Source organism: Myodes glareolus, chromosome X, assembly GCF_982192425.1.
Source record: "Myodes glareolus chromosome X, mMyoGla1.1, whole genome shotgun sequence".
Lineage (NCBI taxonomy): Eukaryota > Metazoa > Chordata > Mammalia > Rodentia > Cricetidae > Myodes > Myodes glareolus.
Window position 1 is genome coordinate 133,774,049 of NC_142053.1, and position 20,612 is coordinate 133,794,660.

Here is a 20,612-nt window from a genome sequence, read left to right on the forward strand (position 1 = left end):
AAGCCAGAATATCAAATATATTCAAATATATAAGAGCAGACTTCAAAATAACCCTACATTTTTGCTATCTTTTGTATATTACTTTATTACAAAATGAAATGGCTACTTTTTTGTCAATTTTGCACAATCTAGGGCCATCTGAAAAAAGGGAACTTCAGCTGAGAAATTGTTTCTATCAAACTGGCCTGTAGGCAAGTCTGTGGCGCATTTTCTTGAATAATGATTGATGTGGGAGCAGAGCACACAGGGAGCAGTTCCAGCCCTGGGCAGGTAGTCATGAGCTGTATAAGAAAGAGGTTGAATAAGCCACAAGGAGCAAGCTAATTAGTAACTTTCTGTATGGACTCTCCAGTTCCTGCACCCCTCTTTGGTCTACAAGCCTGGGACTTTACAGTGAAGCAGGATTTTTTTAAAGCACTATCCCACTTGTCTTGGCAAGGTTTGGCATTCCTGCTTATCAAATAAGAACAGTATATTGTCAGCAGTCCAGGAAAGGGCATTTTCTTGTCCAGTGGCTTACTTTTGCCACAAAGAAAATAAAATTCATGTGGATTTTCTTTGATGCCCATTATCTTCTCTGAAGTTGATTGGTGCTGCCGGGGCAGACATGTCTCATTGTCATATAAAAGAAGCTATGTTATTAAAACATCTTAAATACCATATTCTGTATATCTCTGAAGTGTTTGAGAATAACCTGTCTATTTAAAATATATCTGTTTGACCTTGAAAACATGCCCAATATGACTACAAGTTCAATTATAACAAGTGACTAACTACTAATCTGCATTTCTTTATTATCCTAAATAGTTGGTAATAATAACTTTCAAGAACTAGAAATTTGCATTACATTGTTAATTGATCTGTATAGGTACAATACCTGAACAAGAGTAGAAATGTATGCACAGTATGCTCTAACAAAATTAATCTCAAATTTATATCAATATACAAAATTTGCATATAATATATAAAAGTCCAATTAAAAGTAAGATATTTAAAACTAGTAGTTGCTTTTTAAAAAGTAGACTCAGTAATCTATCTTTTTATCTTATATAATATAGATATGATATTCCTTTTAGAGTAGATTTAATAACCTGTAAGTGTTGGTGTGTTTGGTCGGTATGATAAATAACCAGACCCGTTCAAGAACAACAGACATAATTTAATAATTGAAAAAGGGGGGAACTCATGCTACCAGAGTGAAAGGTCCAAAGTCCAAATGGGTCCAACGAGCACCGCATAGAGAGCGTGTGTACCTACCTACTCCGGTTTTTCTACCTGGGCTCCAGGCAGCCACACCCTAAACAGATGTGATTGGTTGAGCTTCCCCATCAATAACCTACCCTTTTATCCTATCATATCTATAACCCCTATTCTCTTTTCAAAACAAGGACCCTGAATATAAACCCCATTGTTTAGCTTTTTTACTGACCACTACCAATAATAACTTGTAACCAAATATTCATAACCCGATGAAAGACTAAAAACCATATACCCCACATCTTGGGAATGTGGGAGTCATGTTCTTAAATTTACTTCCTGCTGTCTAGAGGTGACAACATCTTTTGGGATATTCTGAAAAGAAAAAATTGGCTTAACTGGCAAGTCCTGGTAGAGGTAGCTAAATGATATATTGTCCAGTTCCTGTGTAATAAGAAAGCACAGGGCTTGTCTCAAGTCCTGGCTAGAGTAGTTTGTGAGGCTAGATCATCTCAGCTAGCCACCTCCAAATTGTTCTGAGCAGTTTGTAGTCCAAAGCCTATTTTTAGGTGTTTTTTTAGCATAATGGAGAAATATTTTACCTCTACCAATGAGGCAATCCTGTCCTTAAACTGCATCTCCAGACTTAACCTGTCTCCACCAAACCTCAGACTGCAACTTTCTCCACCAAACCTCAGAGTGCCCTAAGCTCCTGTCTCCTTCAGCCCTCAATTCCTCTCCCGACCCAGCCATATCACTCCTGTCTTCATCTCCATAATGCTGGGATTAAAGGTGTGTGATTCCAAAGGCTGGAATCATCTTTGTATGAGCTCGGTTTCTCTTTTAGACAGATTCAATCTTGTGTAGCCCAGGGTAGCCTTGAATTATCAGCAATCCCTCTGCTTATTTTCTGAGTCCTGAAATTAAAGGTGTGTACCACCACTCCCTGGCCTCCTGTGGCTTAGCTCTGAATTCCGATCTTCAGACAAGCTTTATTTGTTAAAATCTCTCTCTCTCTCTCTCTCTCTCTCTCTCTCTCTCTAAAGAATTTTTTTCATCTATTCATTTTACAACCTCTCTGCAGCCTCCCCCATCCTCCCCCCTAGTCCTTCTTCTCCATTCCCCTACTCCCACTCCCCTAATTCCTTACTCTTCCATCTCCATCCAGGAAAGAGCATGTTTCCTGAAAATACCAATGAAACATGGCATATCAAGTTGCAATAAGACTAAACACCTCCCCATTAATAAGAATGGGCAAGATGACCTATTATAAGAAACAGGGTCCCAAAAGTCAGTAAAAGAGCTGGAGACATCTCTTGCTCTCACTGTTAGAAGTCCCCTAAGAGGGCCAAGCTACATAACTGTAACATATATTCAGAGTGCCTATATCAGTCTCATGCAGGCTACCTGTGTAGTGATGAGACGATCAGGCCTGCTTTTCATCCCACCCAGCACCTGCATGACTAGCTTAGCCCCGGAAATAATAACACAGAAACTGTATTCATTTAAACACTGCCTGGCCCATTAGTTCTAGCCTCTTACTGGCTAACTCTTGCATTCCTTTTAACCCATTTCTAATAATCTGTATCACCACCTGACTGTGGCTTACTGGCATAAGTTTAACCAGCATCCATCTTGGAGAGGAGAGTCACAGCGTCTCTCTCACTGCCTTCCACCCAGCATCCTGTTCTGTCTATTCCACCTACCTAGTTTTCTGCCCTATCAAAAAGCCAAGACAGTTTCTTTATTTAACCAATAAGATCAACACAAAACAGAAGACCCTCCTACATCATACCTGGTTGTTGGTTTAGACACTGTAAGCCCCTATGAGCCCAAGTTAGTTGATCCTGTGGGTTTTCTTGTAGTGTCCTTGACCCATCAGACTCCTGCATTCGTTTCTCCTCTTCCTCCTCTGCAGGATTCCCAAACTCCAACTAATGTTTGTCTGTAGGTTTTTGCATCTGCCTCCATCATCTGCTGGGTGACACCTCTCTCATGACAATTGGACCCAGCACCCTTCTGGTCACAGGAGATGCCCAATTCAGGCTACTTATTCACTATTGCTAGGAGTCTTAGGTGAATCCTCCCCATAGGGGAGTCGGGTCTCTTGATGAAATAATATCTAAGGAAATGTGTACTCCCTCTATTCCAAATGTGAGAGAAAACATGAAGTATTTATCTTTCTAAATATTCTGAATTTCATTTAAGAAGATGGTATCCAGTATTCTAACATCCTTTTCACTTATCTCCCCTTGACTAGGTGGAATTGGCTCCTGATATTGGCCTTCAATACAAAGGAGAGCTAACAGTTGTCTTACGATACATTCCTCCAGAGGAGAGCCCTATATTCCAAGTAGAACAACCTCAAGGTAGGTTAAACTCAATACCTCTTATCTGTCACATTCTGTTTCTACAATTGTGTAAGTAGATATTAAGGTTTGGATGGACTGTGTTATATTTGTAGTATAATAAAAACTAGGGAGAAAAATTAAAAATAGAGTTGGGATCTTTTGAGAGTTAAGAAGTACATGCTATAATGTATGTGGAGAAGAAAAGTACAGGACAAAAATCCATACTTAGGTTTCCCCAGCCCTGATGGGGAGATTATTTTCTGTCAGTCCAAGAGATACACAATCTTTCCTCGGGGGAGAGATGCATTGTGTGAGGGTATTTCTAATAAACTGTTCTATGGACTCATTCACAGCTACTCAGGGAGTCTAAGAAAGAAATATCTGGCATAAAACATAGAAAACAAAGAGGAATCCAGAAAAAATCAATTTGAAATTTTCCTTTTCTTTCTCCTTTCATCAGCGTCTTAGGCAGCTTCCTTTTTTTTCCCATTCATGGTCACCATTTTTAGTGCTTCCCTGTAAAAATAAATCAGTTCTTGGTCTGAGTTTTCTCACTTCACCTGTCTGTAGTTCTTTGTGGCAGGTTGAGACTTCATGGTTGTTTCCCCATCTAATTGGCAATGCAATATGGTCAGTCCTGAAAATATACATACAAATAACATTATTCTGATTGAGCAGGTTATAGTTAGAAATAAACATGTATGTACATATATGCAGGTAATAACAGCCAATGAAAAAAGAGAACATTAATTTGAAAGAGAAAAATGGAGGGATACATTTGGGAGTTTGGAGGGAAGAAAGAAAAAGGGGAAATGATATAATTATAATATAATCTCTGAAAAAAGGAAAAAATTAAAGAGGGTTGTAAGGATTAAATAGGTTCATATATGTAAAGGTGACATTCATGTAGTGGTTTTTGCTTATGTTGAGTCTATTACATCAGAATAAATATTAAAAGTGACAAGGTTTTCTTACAACCACACAATGTAACTGAGTCTAGGTTACATCCTCTAAAACTGACCCTGTCTGAAGCTGACAATTTATAAAAAGGGGATTATTGAATAGACCCTTTGGAAGTCAGGTTAATATATCCAAGTCATAGAAATGTCTCTCCTGCAGCTCTGGGACTTGAGTCTGGCCTTCACAATAGAATAAGACGATGGCCCTGGCAGGATGTTTTCCATTATTCTATTCCTTTAGAATTGTTGCATTTTTCCTTTACAGAAACTTTGTATATACACACACATGCATATGACAAAAAGGTTTGATTGTCAGAAAATGAAGTAGCTCTTTGTAGATGTTCTTGGTAAATTATGAAGTAGAATCTCTGATCTCCTCCACCTCCTCTCTGCTGGTTCATGTAGGAAAGAAGACCTTTAAAAAGGGAAAGAAGAAAGAGTCACCTGTCATCTCTGGGGGAATACTTGAAGTGTTCATCAAAGAAGCAAAGAATCTGACAGCAGTCAAATCAGGAGGCACTTCTGACAGCTTCGTGAAGGGGTAATTTTGTTCTAGCTCATCGCCAATGACACTTCCTGGGTGCTGAAAGAAGCTGTGATCCAGTAGACAATGGTAGTTGTGAGAGGCCCACGTTCCGCTTATTGCATGCACTTTGGCAAGGCTACCCTTACGTGTTTGCTCTTCCATCTAAAGCAATGTGAGTGTGGGGCAGAGATGCTGTTCTGGCTCTCACTGTGTCTCCAGCAGATTTCTGAGGGCCACTGTGAGGATCGCTCTCAGCCTGACTGCCCAAGGAGATTCATTTCTAAAAAGAGAAGAAAACATGATTTTCTATGTACAATTTACTTTTATTTTTGTTTTGTTATCATTTGGTGCACCAAACAAAATACTAAATACTTGCTGCTTTTCTCTGTTGGGGAAAATTGTAAAATGCAGACAAATTTCAGCATCTTCCCTGAAGAGTGTTTGAGGCAGGCTCCAGGACTACCTGATATACATTTGCTGCCGTATGGAGCAAATGACATTTTCTTGAGGGAATACTACCCTTTAAATGGATATTCTTGCTCATTCTAGGTAATCCAAATAGCAAGTCTCTCTCATTTCTGACTATTGCAGACTTTTCTCATGTAATTAGAAGAAGCTGGGCTAAAGGAATATTTTTCCATTCATTCAAGCAAACACTCAGATTTATATGTACCAAGAATTAGATGCTGATCTTTGAAAAATAGATATGATAGCTGACCTCACAGAGAACCATGAAGTAAAGTCAGTTCCCATGATGCCAAGCCATGGCATGAGTCTTTGAAGCAGAGATGTTGCCTCTTTGAAAAATGATCCAGGCCTGATGGCAGTGCCTGAAATACTAGTACTGTGGACCCTCAGTCAGGAAGATCACAAGTTTGTGTCCATCCTGGGCTACATGTAGCAGTGATAGACCAGCAGGGGACAGAGGATGAGATCCTGCTTTGTTGTACAATCTTTTTTTAAATTTTTATTTAACATTTTTATTTATTTTAAATACTGACCACAGTTCCTCCTCCCTCTTCTCTTCCTGTTCACCACCTCCTGCCTACCATCTTACCATCTACCTCCCTACCCCATCCACTCCTCCTCCATATCCATTCAGAAAGGGGTAGGCCTCCTGTGGGTGTATTTTCCCACAAGGGAATAAGTCATACCTTTATTCTCATATGTTTTAACTTCAGTAAACCATATATTGAAGAGAGTAAGATGACTAGGGTTTCCCCATTATTGAATTGTGTTCTTTAGCATAAAAGACACACTTTGTTTGGGTTATACTGCTACACTCCACATTAGGAAGCCCCACATTCAGTTTAGAACTCTGCTCCTTACTGTCTTGTATGGTGAGAATATTGTCCCTGGCCTGTGGCTCTAACATGACCTTCCAGGGATGAGTTAATATTGTTTGGAACAGCTTTTATATTCTCTTGTTGAGAATTTATGAAGCACAAATGATAAAGAACAGTAATTCATTCTATTTTTAAGCACTAACTTTTCAGTGAATACTTAAATATTAAGCCAATTTAAAAGTTATCCAAGGAGTTGGAGAAATGGTTCAGTAGTAAAGAGCACTGGCTGCTCTTGTAGAGGACCCAAGTTCAATTCCCATCACCCACATGGCAGCTCGCAGCCATCTCTAACTCCAGACTTAGGAGATCTGATGCTATCTTCTGGTCTCCATAGACATTGCTTGCACATGGTACATAGACATACATGTAGGGAAAACATTCATATACATAAAAATAAATACCCTTAAAGATAAACTGATATATCTTTTCAGAGAGCAAGCAAGAACAGATACATAGGTAATGTTATAAAGTATGTAAATTACATAATTTCATATTCCCTACTTATGAACTGAAATATTTATGACTTAAGAAAGACATTAGGGCCCACAAGATGGTTCTGCAAATAAAGGGAAATAGGCTTGCCACCAAACCTAATAAACCAATTTTGATAACTGAAATATTCTTGTTAAAAAAACATGATAACTGACTCTTGCAGGTTATCCTTTGTCTTCCATATCTATGCTATGGCATGCTCCCATACATATATACACACATTAAAAATAAATATTAAAAATTTAAAAACCTTTTTCTCTTACATTTAAACAGTTATTGAAGGTAACTTATCCAGGGTAGATGTGGACATATCATGCTTATCAGGGACAAAGGGGTTTTTGTATATCATTATGGTATCTTCTCCATGTACCAGGATACCTAGCTATACAGAGTTCAGTCATCCTATGCAAATCCAAGCTTATAGGAAGCTTCCTGTAACTTTTTCATAGAGGTGCTTGTATTCTATTGACCAGAACCTAATTCTGTGGCTATGTGAGTTGCAAGATAGCTTTATGGTCTTTATTCTGGGGAAACATGTGCTCAAATTTAGAACCAGGTTTTTTTTAATGATGGATAAAAAATTGAAATAAGATAAAATGTAGGATGGTAACAACAAAGGAATTTAAAAAGAAAATAGTATAGAATGGAGGTTGAGAAATAACAGTGTTCTCTGAATTAATTTATTAATTTTCCATTCTTTGGTGGTAGTGCCAGGATCAAACTCAGGTTCTTGCTAAGCAAGCACTTTGTCATTTTTCTACTTACTAGTGCTGATCAATATAGTAAATGAAATACAACGTGACCCAATTATCTTCTTTATCCCTGGGCTATTTACTTGTATTTTTCATAATTGTTTCATGTACTGATTCCATCTACACTCATTTTCTTCCCCAAACCAGGTGTTTTGAAGGCACAAAGGTTTTTGAGACTTAGAGTTTGAACATAGTAGAGAAGACCTAGGGCACAGGTAGTCTATTAGAGAAGGGCTTCCAGGAAACATCAATGAAAGAGTATAGACCACGAAGCAAAAGACAGAAGGAAGCAGTTTTAAAAGATCTGTTAATGGAAAGGTTATCGCTGGAGGGTTCAGCTCCACTGGGAAGGAGAGCAGCAAGAACTCCGTGTAATGTTCCTTAGCAGTATCCCTTGAAGAACTGCAGAGCTCATTGGCCTTCTCTAAACCCCACTGCTTGAGAATTACCCTTCTCTGAACCCCACTGTTTGAGAATTACCCTTCTCTAAAACCCACTGCTTAAGAATTACCCTTCTCTAAACTCCACTGCTTGAGAATTACCCTTCTCTAAACCCCACTGCTTGAGAATTACCCTTCAAACACTCAGTCCTCAGTAACCCTAGGTACTCTGAACATAAGGGAACAACTTACACAGAACGAGATAACCTGTTACACACAGGATTTGGGGTGAGAAGCTGAAAACATTCCAGAAACTATCCACTTTAGCTGCAAATCAGTTTACAGATACATACAAGCACACAAGAACATACAAAGTCAAACACTAGCGACTACTACTAGGGGTCTTTTCTTTACCAGATAGAGAATCAAATATTTGGAAGAATTTGAAAAGACAAAAAATGTATTCGAAAATGGAGAAAGGGCCACTATTGTGGCATTAGACATCTCTCCAAACAAGATCTCAGGGAGAGAGCATCAATAATGCATATTGTAGTCACATACAGTTACACAGAATTGTAGGAGATCCAAATGACAGCTCAAAGATTGCATTTTTACTTTCCCATCAATGTAACTGTGTTTCCTTCTACAGCTACCTGCTTCCTGATGATAACAAAGCCACCAAGCACAAAACGGCAGTTGTCAAAAAGAGTGTTAATCCTCAATGGAATCATACATTCATATTCAGTGGCCTGTATCCTCAGGATATAAAGAATGTTTGCCTAGAACTCACCATCTGGGACAAGGAAGCCTTTTCCAGCAACATCTTTCTAGGAGGTGTTCGTTTAAATTCTGGCAGCGGTAAGGAATTGAGAGAGCTGAAGCTGGCACATGACTGGGCAGGGGCAACAGAGTGACTACTCCAGGTGTGATGTGCTGTAGATTTTTCTGTAGTGTGAGCTACAGCTAGCTCCTGAAATAGCACAGATGCCTCGTTCTTTTAGATGGAGATCTGATCACTGTTAAAATGTATGTCTGTAGCAACTTTGTATCCTTAGGCTTAAAGTTGAGGAAATGTTATATTTGATCCTTTCATAGAAAAATCTTCCATACATTCATGTAAGGGAATTTCAACTACTTTTTTGGGTCTTCAGGCTTTGCTCAGATGAAAATCAAGACAGGAGAGAAAGGCCTCATAAGGTTGTCTTTACTTTATCTTCTTTTCACTTCTGTCTAGTACTTCAACAATGAACAAACAATGTGTTCTTAGTTTGCTTTCTATTGTTATGATAAAGACAATGATGAGAAGCAACTTGGGGAAAAATGGGTTTATTTCTCTCTATTGCCTACAGTCTATCATGACGGTGAATTGGGGAAGGAAGTCAAGGTAGGAACATTGAGACAGAACTGAAGCAGAACCACAGAGGAATCCTGCTTACTTGATTGCTAAGCCTGATATTTTTAATATAAGCCAGGACCACCTGCCCAGGGGTGGCACTGTCCCCAAGTGAGCTGTTTTCTCCCACATCAATCATCAATCAAGAAACTGCCCCCACAGACTTGTCCCCAGGCCAATCAGATGGATGCATTCTCAATGACTTGAGTGTGTCACATTGATAGAATACTAAACACAGAATGAAAGCAAATAACTCATGTCATAAAATATAACAAGGTGTGAACTAGGTAAGGAGACATCCCCGTGGTCAAATGCTTTAGCACTAGAAGTGCACATGAACTAACACTAGAAGACCCCAAGTCTCTTTACCCCATATCTTATGCCAGCCATATGCCATGTCAACATTTTGGTTGAGAAAGTCCCCATTTATATGACACTTTTTTATAAATTAAGGAGAACAGGGAATACACATGTCAGTAAAACTGAAACCCCCAAGGTCAGAAAATAGCTGTGTTTGAAACAGAGATCTTCATATCTGAGGGCAGCCTGTGAACTCACATTGACTTGGTTTTGATGAGTTGATTCTACCAAAGTCAGGAGAATATGAGACATCAGGGGCCACTCTGGTTCCTCTGTACAACCTAAGCAGAAGGAAGTAATGCAGGCTTCAAAAGACTGACTCGTTTTAACACCTCTTACTAGATATGGGAACAAAGAAGAGGCCCTCAGAGATTGTTACTGGCCTTCTAGGAGCTCCAGCCCCTGTGTGAAATGCTGTGCCCCCTTTTCTCTTCTACAGGTGTCAGTCATGGGAAGAATGTGGACTGGATGGACTCTCGAGGGGAGGAACAACGCCTTTGGCAAAGGATGATTGACAGCCCTGGGGCATCTATAGAGGGCATTCTCATGTTGCGCTCCAGCATGGCAAAATGGAAGCTCTGAAGGGACCAGTTCTCCAAGAACTACATCTCTGGTTGCCTACTGTTTTCTCTAAGCAAAGACTGGGCCCTTGAATTCTGTTGCCCAGTTATTTCTCACCTCTTAGGACATGAGAGGTGAACATCTCTCATGAGAGGTGAACATGGCAGTGTTGTGAACATCTAGGATCTTGCTCATTGTCTGAAAAGCATATCCTCTATATGTTCTTCTGCTCAGGTTTCCCTAATTAGACAATAGGAAGTGGACCCCACCATCTTGCCAACAAGCAGACTGTGCAATGGCTCATACAATGGCTTTATACTGACAGCAATGACATGAACTTATTGGAAAATATTGCTTGGCTTCTCAACCCTTTTCCGACCAAGTTACTTTAGTTTTCTTCAGTTTGAGAAAAGAAGGGAACACCAAGAAGGTAGATAGCTTGGGGACTAACAAAGAGAGAGATCTTTGGCTTCTCTGCAGATTGCCTGTAATGTAAGGAAGACATGCTAGGGATGGTTTGGGAGAAGATAGACTCCCTTTGAAAGTGAAGAGAGTTCCATGATTACACATGATTATACACACTCACACTAAAAAAAAAAACAGACACAAACTAGAATGTGTGTAGAGAAATTGGAATATATGATCATCTTGCTAATAAACTATCAATTAGAGAACTCCATTACCAAAATTATTTTATCAAATATTCCAAGCCATTAAGTATAAGGAAATAAGAAGTAAGGGCCAATTAATTCTTATCTTCACATTTTGTTTACTAGTGAGACTAGTTAAGTGAAAAGGGAGATACTCCATTTCCTGTGCTGCTATAGGAAAGAGCTAGGAACTCCACTTTCTCTGTTTCTCTTTATCCAAGTAATTACTGCTTTCTTAAGCTATTACAATGACAAGTAACAAACCACCCCAAAAATCAATGACTTAAAATGAAAATCAATTTTTTTTTGTGTGTCTATGAAGGTTGGCTAGCAGAGTTCTGCTTTCTCCTTATAAGTCCAAGGGTCTAAATCAGGTACTTATTTCTCATCCTCATTAGACCAAAAGAATAGCCAAAAGAATATGGTGGTGGTAGTGGTGTACTTGGATAAGTCCCACTGCTCAAACACATAAGTGTGTTGTACCTCATTGGTCAAAAGGAAGCCATATTGCTAATACCAAAATCAATAGAAAAGGAAATATGCCTTGCCCAATGACAAGAGTGAAGGTTCAGAAAGGATGGTGAAAGAGAGACAAGTAGTTGAATGTACTCTATGTCTTGTCATTTATGTGCCTAAACTACCAAATTTAGAAGCAAAGTCAGGTAAATCCAGAAGGGATGCCAAGTCTGGTTCTTTACATTGTGGGTTACAACCTTGAAGTCCTGAGAACTGAAATAATTTATCTAAGGTCATGTAAAGGCTGTGACTGAATCTGGACAGTTCCTAGGCAACTTTGACATGACTCTGTGCTTATCAAAGTGGATAGATGACATGTCAAAGAAAGTAGATCATAGTTTGATTATGTAAGCATAAATATACATGGTCTATGCCAGGTGTGGTGGGTTACACTTGTAATTCCAGCACTTTGAAGGTAGAGGTGGGAGAATCGGGAATACAAGGTATGCCTTGACTACATAGAGAATTTTAAGCTATCCTGGGCTATATAGATAGATCCTATCTCAATGGCACCCCATGTACCAAAATATGCATGCTCCAGATGTTATGGAGTCAGATTCAATCCTCCATAGCTCATTTCTTCATTTGAATACATTCAAACATGAAAACCCTTTAAAATATAGCAAATGAATGTTAGCAGTAGAACTAAAACCATGTTCAGATTTATTGTACAGAGTAGTTGCACATTTTAGGTATGTTTTTGAAATTTAAAGACTAATTTAAGAATCTCTTTAATATTCTTCATAGTAAAGAAACACACAAACCATTTAAGCATTAATCAAAAAGAGACCATCTGCAGAAAACTTCACCTGTCATAGCTCAGTAAGTACAGTACTTCTTAAGAATTTACACACAATTATTCTGTCATTCTCAAAAGTAGGAAAAAACCTATATGCTTGGTACTATTTCCTGTATCATGAATAATAAAACCCAGAGACAGATATTGGGGTGCAAAGTGAAGATCAGAAGGTAAAAATAAGCCACTAGAAGTCAGACAGAGGCGTCACACACTTTTAATCTCAGGATTTGGGAGACAGAGGCAAATGGAGCTCTGTGAGTTCAAGGCCACCCTGGGCTACACAAGATCAATGCAGAACCAGAACCAGAATCACACCTTTAATCCCAGCACTAAAGGGGAATATAAGATGGGAGGAGACAGGCTCAGGGCTCAGTCTGCAGTTGCCCAACCTTAGTAGAGGTAAGACTTTTGTAGTGGCTTGGATGTTTTGCTTTTCTGATTTTCAGGCAAGCTTTATTTATTAAATCATAAATAAAACATCAGTATAATTTCCCACATTGGAAAATAAATTGTCTTCAAACGTGATGGGCCTCAAACACTACTCAGTGACATTTAGGGGATGTGAGAAGCTGATGATGGTGAAGTTTGTCTCTGGAGTAGATACAACAAAGTAGATTTATTCACTAAGAAAATGTGGCTAAATGATTCTTAAATTTATAACTTAAACTCAAGAAGAGCATGAATCTTTGTGTTCAGGTCAAATTCGAAGCAGTTCTCTGTACAATGGTTTCATGATATCGTGTATATAACTGGATATTTCTATAAAACAAACCCCACATATACAAAAAAGATTAGAAATCCACTCTTGTTGCTCCTGGAAACAAAAGCAAACACCTTCAGATCACTCTTTTTTTGTAAATGTACATATAAAACAACAGTTTAAAATATAAGTGGGATGTGTTGGTAGATAGCTGGAATCCTAGCATCTGGGAGACTAATTCAGGGGGATCACAAGTTCAACATCAGCCTAGACTACAATGAGAACCTATGTCAGAAGGAAAATATTCTATGAATGGCATAGAATTTGAGCTTAAAGACTATGAAGAGCCTTGTCCACCACTTCCACTTGCCAGTGTCAGACTTTTCTATGCCTGTAGACTACTGCTTCATAGCAGTCCACTGAATATGTTCAGCTGGTATTAGCAGAAGCCACAAGAAATATGGGTAAGCCATCTGTGCTCAATGGCTTCTCCCAGGAATCTTCTCTTTCTAAAAACAAACACTTTGAAGTTCAAAATTATATATATATATATATATATATATATATATATATATATATATATTACTCAACCATCCACTTTAATACATCTTCCCTACAGAAGTAGATACATGTATGAGGCATGAATGATAAATGAGCACCTACAGGTGCTGTGTTTCTGAAAAAGATTAGAAATGATACCAAATCTACAAACAGAAGTCTGAAAGTCACACACTCTGGGTTTTTTTGTTGTTGTTGTTGTTGTTTCTAGTTACTACTTGCTTCTTCTCTTGTGCCTCTGATAATTCTCAGCATGGCTGTTACCATTTGGACTCTTTGGTGCTCTCGTTCTCCTTACTTCTAAACTATTTTCATGGTAATATCTACTTCCGAAGTAAAACATGAATATCCAGTGCAGACCTTCTCAGCCCTAGACCCCGAGAAGATCCATCAAGTCAGTTGGTTATTCATGGCACAGCCAAGGAAACAGCTGAGAAATCATAGGGGAAAATATGTAGGTCAAAATGTCTGTTTCATAGGATTCCTTGCAAGCCCTATGCAGCCAAATGACCCACTATGACTTTATGACAAAAATACTTAACAGTTACTACTGATCACCAATCCAAGTTTATCATCTCCAAAAGGTCATTACCAGACATATGAACTTGCTCCAAAAAATAATTTGTATTATTCCATTCTGAACCTTGCTTCCAAAATAATCTATGTTACTTTCTCTTTCTTCAATAAAAAGATAATCTTTTCCTTAATTCTCTAGATGTACCAGACACTACCCAGTATGTGTGTGTGTGTGTGTGTGTGTGTGTGTAGTACAATTCTGTCTTTCCATTCACTCTCAAATAAAACTCCCTTTCTTGAAGATTTATTTCTATAATTTTATTTAATAATGATGACACACATTTAACCACCAGTGTGACATCTCTGCCAGGATAGCTTCTTTGAAAATGTATTTAGACTAAGAACTCTCTTATTATTCTGGAGTCTATCTTCTTGCTCTAGCCTGTCCCATCTCAATACTTAAGGGTAACTATCCTCTAACCCATGACAGTTATAACCAGGCAACATGGATTGAGTTTTATTTCTTGCTTATTCTTTGTCCTGAAGCAAAATAAGTCAAGGAATCATATTGAGCCTACTTCTTGAGTTTCCTCATCTCTGTGATATCACTCAAGGCTGAACTAACATCACTGCTTTCCATGACTATTTCAGTAGTCTTCTAGCTTTAATCATTTTGAATTGTTTATTATAATTTATTGTCTGATCTATGATATGTGTGTTGAATGCACATGTGGAGGTCAGAGAACAGCTCTGTGGACTCCTCTCTTTCCATCTTCATAGTTGACCTGAAAATAAAATAGAAATTATTGTATGTGGTCCAGAATAAGAAGGCCACTGCCTTTTCTCTAGCATATCCCAAGATGTGCCTCCTCTCCCCCTCCCCATCCTCCCTTTTCCTTAATCCACCTTGTGGACTTTTTTTATTCTCATTAATCTAATTCCCATAAATCTTCCAGGTCTTAACTGCTACTTCCTCAGGAAAGCCTTCTTGATCGTGTGCTAAACTAGGCCATAGAAACCTGCCTTCATTTCCCCTCCAGGGCACCCATCACAATTACATTAAATTATTCATGTAATGAAACTTTTCACGCCCATGTGTACTGTCTCTCCATGTAAGATTCATCACGGCAGGTGCAATACATTTTCATAGCTGTATCCCCAGTGCTCGGCTGAGAACAGGTGATCAAAAGAAAACAAAATAGCACCACAGAGCATTACATAAGTAAGCATTTTTAAAAGCTACTCTTTCAAAGTGCGAGGGGAAGGAGAAGATAGAGCAAGGGTGGATAGGGACTTACATGTCTTAACCAGGGATTTGGGTCATTGGATGAATGAAATGGGAACTACTGAGAGTTCTGAGCCAAAGAATGGTAAACTAGAATGTGTTTCAACAGCATCCCCCTAACTGCTGTGTCCAGTACATGGTGAAGAGTGATCAACTTGCAACACTCAGTCTATTTTCAACTACAAGTAACAAAAAAAAAAACACTAAAGATTATGTAAGAGTGTAACTGGATTCATAAGCCTGTAGGGAGGGCTTTTATTCTAGTCTGCAAAGCTGTGATTTGCAGGCTGTTTTACCCTGGATTAAGATTTCGGATTCTTTATCATTGTTATAAGTATAATGCTGATGATTATTAGGATATCCGCATGAAAACTGAAGAAGGGAGAGAATGTTGGCATTTTTCTATCACTGTCCTTGCTTGTTAGGATGTAGATTTTCTAGGGCACAAGAACGAGGACAGTTTGGAACATCCTATGCCTACTTCTCTTTGAAAGGTGGTTAATATATGGCTAATGATAATACTACTTAAGAACAGATGACGTGCACTCACCTGATTCACGGGCATGGCAGTCATACAAGGCTCTGATACTACAAGGGTTATATTTGGCTGGAAAGGAGAAAACCATGGAAGAAATAATGACGAGCCCTACTTGTAAAAATAAAATTGGAAAAAATATCAAGTCCAAGAGTCCTCTGAAATTGAAAATCTGCAGCATTTTGAGCTTTGATCAATGTTGGTTTTTTTCCCATGCAATACATCTAACACTCATCTGAACACTGTCACTAGAAATTAGCAGGACCTTTCCTCCTACATTGTGTCATTTATGACCTTTGAACTAAGAAAAGAGACAGCATGTACAAATATATACTGGAAAGTCAGGAATGTTGTGACATATTAATAATTAGGAAAGATTGTCTGAAGTATGAAATGAATACTATAGTTTCCATAGCATTGCTCCAAATATCCTAACAAAAATTTCCAGAAATACTCATAATATTTTTATTAAACTTATTAAATTATTCCACTATAAAAGAGTCACAATTTGAGAAATTCTGAATTTAGAAGACAAATTCCAGCTCCTAAACATATCATAACCTTCCCAAATAGCACCACCAACTGAGGATCAAGTGTTCAAACTCAAGTCTGTGAAGTCATGTCACATTCAAAACACAGCACAATGCAACCGGAATGTGGAAAAAAACTTAACCCTGGTCTCAGAGGACGTTAGTTCAAGTTGTGATTACTTCTCAATCATATGACATCAGTTAAGTATCCAAAAGAGGCCTTGATCTGTTTGAGTGTAAAATGGAAATAACTAAGAAACTGGGCCAGTGAGATGGCTCAGAAAATAGCCAAGCATGACATGTGTTCCATCTCCAAAACCGTTGGTAGAAAGAAAGCAGTGACTCCTAAGGGTTATCCTGTGGCCTTTACATGCATACAAACATACATGTATACATTTTTGAAAAATGATGATACCTAGTAAATGAACATAAATATGGCTTGCAAAAATTAAACTACTATGGAAAAATGAGTAACTTAAATCGCACTTTATGATTTATAATCTCTTTGCATCTTTTTCTTAGATGCTGGGTTAGATCTTAAGCATTCGATATACAATAAAGTGCCCCCCTGTGTCCAACAAATATTTTTAAAGATACCTATTATGAGACATACTGTAGTTTGAATATTATATGTCCCCCCAAAAGGTCATGTTTTAAAGGATTAATCCCTATTTATTGTGAGATAAAAAAAATGTAAAATGTGAATCACCATGTGATGTTTTCAGGCTATAAAGTACACACTTTTGAAGGGCTATTAGGATCCTGGCCCCTTCTCAAGTCCCATCCAAGCCACAAAGTAAATAGTTTTATCACAGTTTCTTGACAAGATTTTCTGACCCATCATCAGAGAATCAAAAGCAACGATGTCAACAAACCATGGGTTTGAAACCTTCAAAATCTAGCTCAAGTATTTGTTACAGAAAATGGAATGCTAACAAATGTCAGAATTTCCTTTAGGCCAGAATTTCATGTTTCAACTGATTTCAACATTATTACAGAATGTGTTTAATTTGCTGAAGATAAAAACTATGGTTAGGTTTTGTTTATGTGATAAAATTGAGGAACTTGTTAACAATCCAACAACTCAAATTTCCTATCTTTACTACCCTTTCTTTAAATCTTCTCCAAGAGTAGAAGACATCTTTTTTTATAGCCCATCCTTCTTATCCATGACATATTGATGAAATTTGCCTTCTTCACAGGAATACTTTTCAAGATCATGCTTTTAATCTAAAGAAACAAATTTCACCATTCTGTCAAAACACAGCCCACGGAAATACAAACTAACATGTCACCATTAATAAGAGACAATCTTTCAAATATCATCAGTTGCACTTCATTTACTTCACCAGGATTCATCCACCTATTCAACTTCTATTCTGGAGAAGGAGCCATAGAAAGGTGAAATTGAATTCATGTTTAGTATATAGCCTGTAAGTGCCAAAATGCTCATATTTTTATCTGATGTTTTAACACAAGTAGAAACTTGTCTATGTTTTTCTTTTTCTCTAAATGAGGCTGAAATTAATGCACACAATTACAGCAAAGTGTTAGTCAGTAGACTCCGCTAGGAGGTCAGAGAACTAGATGTGTGCCATCTCTGTTGTTAATATACTTATGCCAATAAAGGGAATCTTATTATACTTGCCACAGAATTTTTTTACTTACCAAGATTTTATTTAGACATCAGAAAGTTCACACTTGTTTGTAAAAATGCATAGGAATTGATGAAGCACAACCATAACACTTCAATTTCCTTCATTCTCTTTTAGAAACAACTAAGAAAGGAAGTCATTCCATCACAAGCAGTCATGTCTGTCACTCAGAGTTGGATTGTATAGTTGATTGTATGAGTGAGAAGTGTGACTGTGTCTTCCCTTCATAAATGGATATTTTAAAAGATAAATTATTAATTCCCAGTTGACATAGAGAAAGGGACATCTACACTTTTTTCACTCTTTCTGGTGCTCCTCAGGTTGATGGAGTACCCAAAGAAGTTTAGGAGATCCCTTCACCGCTTTTTTGCACATGGGTTTCTGGAAATATCATTATTCAATTAAATTCTTTTCTGGAACCTCAGAACCCATATTAACAAGACTTACACATAAAACATGAACTATCACAGTATGTGAAGAGCAAGGTACCCTGGCAGCTTCCCAAGGTCCCAAGAGGTACCAAGCATTACTGAAAGTATAATGAAGTAGAGAACTGCTTTCAGGAAGAATATGGTATTAACAGGGAAAAAAACTATAGCAGCTGCTTTAGTATATAGATGAGGCAGTGATCCTGTCCCTGAAGAGCAATTCATGAGTAGTAAATTGCTTTCTAAGGACAATTTTAGGACGATAGGATTGCTAAGAATAAAGGAGAAAGAGGAGCTTGCCTTCCCTGAGGGATTCCATTATCTGTTCCATCAGAAAAGTGTGCCTCAATATAAATGTCAAACAAATGTTTAAGGAGGATACCAAAGCCATAAAGTGATGGGGCACAATTGCAACCCTATCTACTCAGGATACTAAGGCAGGAGGATCACAAGTTTGGGGCCAGCTTGTGTAACTTAGGAAGGCATTGTCTCAAAAAAAAATTTTTTAAGACATGAGCTGGAGTTCAGCATTAGAGCCCTTGCCTCACATGTGTGAGACCCTGGGTTCAGTCTTCAGCATCAAAATTAAATTAAATTGATCTGAGAAATACATCACTTCATCAGTTCTGTGACTGCACTGGGTCTCCCAATCCTGGAGTAAGCATTGTACAAATGAGCAAGCCAAGATTTTCTCTGGTACCTATGGATGAGTTTGCGGGTTTAGTGGATTGCAGAAGAAAGGCACATTTTCAATGTCTCATGAACATGTGTGAGTCACTGGGCCAGAGTCAGACCTGCACTTCAGGAAAAATGAAAAGAGCAGTTTTCTCAATTTTGTTACAGACTGAATCATCTATCCACATGTTCTTTAGCTTCCCAAGGTACTCTTCTAAACTTTCTCCTGGTCAGAAGTTGACCTATTTTGCCTGTTTATATTTAATAGATTTTATTTCTTAGAGAAAATTTGGGTTTACAGACAAGCTGTGTGGAAGTTATAGAGCATTTTAATATATACTATCCATTTCCATAGTTTCTCTAGTTGTCCCCTTGTATCAGTGTGGCACATTCTTTAGAACTGATGAGATAATATTTGGACATTATTTTAAACTTAAGGTACTGCTTTATAACAAGGCCCATGCTTTGTGTTTTAGAGTATTGCCTGCCCTGATAAATGCATAAACACAGTAAAGATTCCTTGTAGACTCGTTTCTTTTGCTTAGCAATATGCATTTAAGTTTCTTTCATGTCTCTTTGTGATGTGATACTTCAATGGTTTCTGTTGTAAGTGCACTTAATATGATATCAATGCTCTTCACAAAATTTTAATTATAATATATATATATGTGTGTGTGTGTGTGTGTATTTAAGTTTGCTTTAAGTATAAGGCAATCAAAGTATAGAAATCAATATTTTAATCTCAATAGATGATAAGTCGGCATTCATTTGTCTATTTTGTTATTGTTGGCTACAAAGTTCCTATTGGCTTACCTTAACATGTTTAATACAAAATTAGTAATGATCCTATTTAAATTTTTATTATGTTTATTTGTAAGCTTCTTAATGGAGTTCTTATGCTAGACTAAAGCTGTATGTCATCTTGTACATTATGAAATGATAATGTATTGTTCATTAAATTCACTTTCCAACATCTCTAACATTGGGTCTTTCAAGTTATCTGAGTTCTGAAAGATGGATTGTATGTCCTTGAAGACTGATTATGTGCCATCTAGTCTTACTGTTTTTATACTTATTTGTCTTTGAAGACATGTGTTGTAAAAGGAAGCGGCAGGCCACTTCTCAGCACCTGGCTAGCTTTACCCAAAATAACTACATGGAAACTGTATTCATTTAAACACTGCCTGGCCCATTAGTTCTAGCCTCTTATTGGCTAACTCTCACATATTGATTCAACCCATTTCTAATAATCTGTATCACCACTTGACTATGACTTACCGGCATGAGTCTAATCAGCGTCTCTCTTGGAGAGCCATGGTGTCTGCCACACTGCCTTCTTTCTCCCAGCATTCTGTTATGTCTACTCCACCTATCTAAGCTGCTGTCCTAACAAAAGGCCAAGGTAGTCTCTTTATTTAACCAATGAAAGTAACACATAGACTGAAGAC

At 37.9% G+C, this 20,612-nt stretch overlaps 1 protein-coding gene across 3 annotated transcripts in view; it reads left to right on the forward strand.

Moving 5' to 3' along the window:
- Window positions 1-20,144, forward strand: part of Sytl5 (synaptotagmin like 5) — a 211,237-nt gene extending 191,093 nt beyond the window's left edge. For all 3 annotated transcript variants that reach the window (XM_048461562.3, XM_085684985.2, XM_087903223.1), the window contains 4 exons: window positions 3,458-3,566; window positions 4,913-5,048; window positions 8,653-8,861; window positions 10,196-20,144. In XM_048461562.3, coding sequence (XP_048317519.3) covers window positions 3,458-3,566; window positions 4,913-5,048; window positions 8,653-8,861; window positions 10,196-10,338 — 597 coding nt within the window. In that variant the 3' untranslated portion in view covers window positions 10,339-20,144. The remainder of the gene's footprint in view (window positions 1-3,457; window positions 3,567-4,912; window positions 5,049-8,652; window positions 8,862-10,195) is intronic.
- The last annotated feature ends 468 nt before the right edge of the window (window positions 20,145-20,612 follow it).